This window comes from Montipora capricornis, chromosome 7, assembly GCF_036669925.1.
Source record: "Montipora capricornis isolate CH-2021 chromosome 7, ASM3666992v2, whole genome shotgun sequence".
NCBI lineage: Eukaryota > Metazoa > Cnidaria > Anthozoa > Scleractinia > Acroporidae > Montipora > Montipora capricornis.
In genome coordinates, this window is record NC_090889.1 from 2,937,151 (window position 1) to 2,941,227 (window position 4,077).

The 4,077-nt window shown below is 35.2% G+C and overlaps 1 protein-coding gene across 1 annotated transcript; it reads left to right on the forward strand.

Moving 5' to 3' along the window:
* Nucleotides 1–388: 388 nt before the first annotated feature.
* On the forward strand, nucleotides 389–3,631 carry LOC138055320 (uncharacterized). The gene is made up of 2 exons (XM_068901291.1): nucleotides 389–1,888; nucleotides 3,434–3,631. Exons 1-2 carry the CDS (start codon nucleotides 389–391, stop codon nucleotides 3,629–3,631), a joined length of 1,698 nt encoding a protein of 565 aa, XP_068757392.1.
* Nucleotides 3,632–4,077: the final 446 nt, after the last annotated feature.

The window sequence follows — 4,077 nt, forward strand, 5'->3', positions numbered from 1 at the left end:
TATTGATCAATCACAAAGAAAACTGCATCCAAGTAAATGGTACACAAGCAATCAAAATGCCAACAAAAGACAACAACATATTAAAATTCAATAATTTCCATAAACAGTTGGCTGTTCCATTTGTAATTTATGTAGACTTTGAAGCCATAACAGAAAAAAATTCATGGATGTCAACCTAATGATAATAAAATCATATACAGAAGCATATCAGAAACATACAGACTGTGGTTATGGATATAAGGTTGTTTGTTGTTATGATGATAAACATACCAAACCAATACAAATTTACAGAGGTGAAAAAGCCGTTTACAAATTTATGGAAGCTATGCTGGAGGAAGTTAAATATTGTAAGAAGGTTATGAAAAAAGATTTCAATAAACCATTAACAATGACTAAAGATGATGAAAAAGAATTCATAAAAGCTGATAAATGTCATATATGTGAAAAAGAATACAATAAAACTGACGTAAGAGTTAGAGATCACTGTCATATAACTGGTCAGTACAGAGGATCAGCTCATCAAGATTGTAATCTTAACTTCCGAATAGGTGATAAAATCCCAGTAATATTTCATAATTTGAGAGGTTATGATTCACATTTTATAATGCAAGAGATCGGTGAAATTGTTAAGAAGCATACATATACAAATAAGAAAGGTGAAAAGTGTCAAATGAATATCAATGCCATACCTAACAACATGGAGAAGTATATGGCTTTCATGTTGGATAATCATCTGACCTTTATCGATAGTTTTCAATTTATGAGCTCTAGTTTGGAAAAACTAGTGAGTAATTTACCAAAAGAATCATTGAAATATACTTCTCAAAAATTCAAAGATAAAAAGCTTGATTTAATGAGCAAGAAGGGAGTCTACCCATATGACTTCATGGACAGTTTTGAAAAATTCAATGAAAAGCTACCATCAAAAGAAGACTTTTACAGCATCTTAAATGATGAACACATTACCGATAAAGATTATCAACATGCTCAGACTGTATGGGATACATTCTCTCTTAAAAACATGGGAGAATACCATGATTTATATCTCAAATCTGACATCCTTCTATTAGCGGATGTATTTGAAAACTTCAGGAAAACAAGTTTAGAATACTACAAACTCGATCCATGTCATTATTTTACATCTCCTGGTTTATCTTGGGATGCTATGTTAAAAATGACAAATATTAAATTAGAACTGATGACTGATGTCGATATGTTTCAATTCATTGAAAAAGGTATGAGGGGTGGTATATCGTATATAGCCAATCGATACGGTAAAGCTAACAATAAATACATGAAAACATATGATGAGAAGGCCCCCTCAAAATATATTATGTATCTTGATGCCAACAATCTGTATGGATGGGCTATGTCACAATACCTACCAACTGGTGGATTCAAATGGATGACAGAAAAACAAATTGAAAAGCTTGACTTAGCTAAGTACAGAGAAGATAGCACTAAAGGTTTGATATTGGAAGTTAATCTTATGTATCCAAAAGAATTGCATAATTTGCATAATGATTATCCATGTGCAGCTGAAAAGATCAAAGTTAATCAAGATATGTTGTCTACTTATTGTAAAAAGATTGCTGATCAATATAATATATCAACTGGTCTTGTTCACAAACTGATTCCAACCCTAAATGCCAAAGAAAAGTATGTACTGCATTATAGAAACTTACAATTATACACAGATCTAGGTTTAAAATTAACCAAAGTCCATCGAGTGCTGGAGTTCGATCAGTCTTCATGGTTGAATGAATATATTGATTTCAACACTCATAAAAGAACTAATGCTAAAAATGCTTTTGAAAAAGACTTCTTCAAACTTATGAACAACAGTGTATTTGGTAAAACAATGGAAAATATCAGAAAGCGAGTAGATGTAAGATTAGTGACTGATAAAAAGAAATTAATGAAAATGACAAGTAAACCAACATATGTTAGCAGCAAGATCTTTAATGAAAATCTAGTAGCCGTTAATAAGATCAAAGAAACCCTAACCTTAAACAGGCCGGCATATGTGGGTATGTGTATCCTAGATCTTAGTAAGACACTAATGTATGATTTTCATTATAATTACATAAAACAAAAATACGGCAGCAAAGCAAAATTATTATTTACAGACACAGATAGCTTAACTTATGAAATTGAAACAAATTCGATAACAGTGATTATTCACAAGATTCACAATATTTCGACAGGACAAATAAAAAAGTAATCGGTAAATTCAAAGATGAAGCGGCAGGTATACCAATAACCGAATTCGTTTGATTAAGATCCAAAATGTATTCATACATGAAAGACAATTACAAAGGCGCAAAAACTGCAAAGGGAATCAAGAAAAATATAATCAAAAATAACATCACTCATGAAAATTATAAAAACGTACTGTTTAATAATGAACAAATGCATCACACAATGAAAACAATCCGAAGCAATAAACATCAACTTGGAAGCTATGAAATCAACAAAGTGTCATTATCTTGCTTCGATGATAAGCGGTATATTCACGATAATAGTGTGTCAAGTTATGCTTACGGCCATCACAGTATAGTTCAATTTTAATGTTCCATTTCAATGGGGATGTTTTATTTAAAAGCGAGTTCTTCCTCTTCAGTTTAAATGCTTGTTTTTGTACTGCTTTCTTGGTATTTGTTTCAGTCTTGCGATTAATCTCAATCACCAACAAACGTCGAGACTGTTCATTCCTAACAGCCGATCGACACTGACGAATTGTTTCCTCAATCATCTCCAACTCTGTATCACATTCCTCCAAGTTTCGGTCATCAAGAGTATTAAAAAAATGTTGGTCCATCTCAATTGTGGTGTTACGAAAAATAGCATTGCGTGACTAGCGTTACTGTCTAGAAGCTTCGCGAGAGTTTGTAGTTTGTTTACTTGTAGATTCGTGCGTAAGCGTTTCTAAATCGGTGTGTTTTGTAATCTTTCTATAATTAGATTGATTACTATTTTAGAAAGTTCTAGAAATTTATGTTCAGAGTATATAAGTAGACGAGTCCAAGCGGAGTGTTTTTTAACTAGTTTTTCACAAGCAAAGAGAGTTAGCGTTAGCCGTGTCAAGTGTGACAGAAGCAGTGTTCATTCAAGTTGGCGGTGGCCGTGTAAGTTTGTCAAGTACGTGTCATTTAGAGTTTACTTCGTGGAAACTACGTTCATTTTTGGAATAAATCTTCTTGCTGTTGTTCCGACAACCGTGCGTTCAGTTTAGTCTGCAAACTACCTTTCCTCAAAACATTTGAACTCGTAACATTGGGGGCCTGTCCGGGAGAGGAATTCATTTGTTTGCCGACTACGTTAACCAGGAAAGGATCACAACTTGGAAGAAAGTAGCTGCGCTGTGGAAAAGTTGTAGCGAGTGAAAGAACCGTGGAACTTTAGTGCTGTGAAAATGAAGAAATTTATTCAGCTTGGCGAAAAGTTTGGTCTGGAAGGAGAAAAGCTGCTTGAATTCGTGCGTGAACAAGAAGAAAAAGAGGACAAACGCAGAGACGAAGAACGAGAAGAGAAACGTAGAGAGGAAGAACATGAAGAACAACGTAGACTATTGGAAGAAGAAAGAGAAGAAAAGCGTAGACAGTTTGAAGAAGAACGAAGAAAGGAATAAGAAGAAAGAGAAGAGAGACGTCGAATGCTTGAGGAGGATAAAAGAAAGGAAGAGGAAGAGAAAGAGGAAAGGCGCAGAAGAGAAGACGAAGAGAGAGAAACTAGACGACAAGAACGCGAACTAAGAAAGTTGGAGATGGAAGCCCAGCGCTTGAAACAGAAAGAGGCTATTGAAGCGGCAAAAAGAGAACACGAGTTGGAGATTGCATGTTTGGCTGTGGAGAATGCTGACGGGCGTCCTGAAGTGAGAGAGGATCGGGCTAAGGCACCTAAACTCCCCTCGTTTGTTGATGGCAAAGACGATTTGGACGCGTATTTGCAGAGGTTCGAGAGATTTGCCGAGACAGCTAAGTGGAAAAAAGATGGATGGGCATCGAAGCTCAGTGCTCTGTTGTCTGGATGGGCACTAGAAGTGTATTCACGTCTATCGGAGGACGCAGCTAAGGA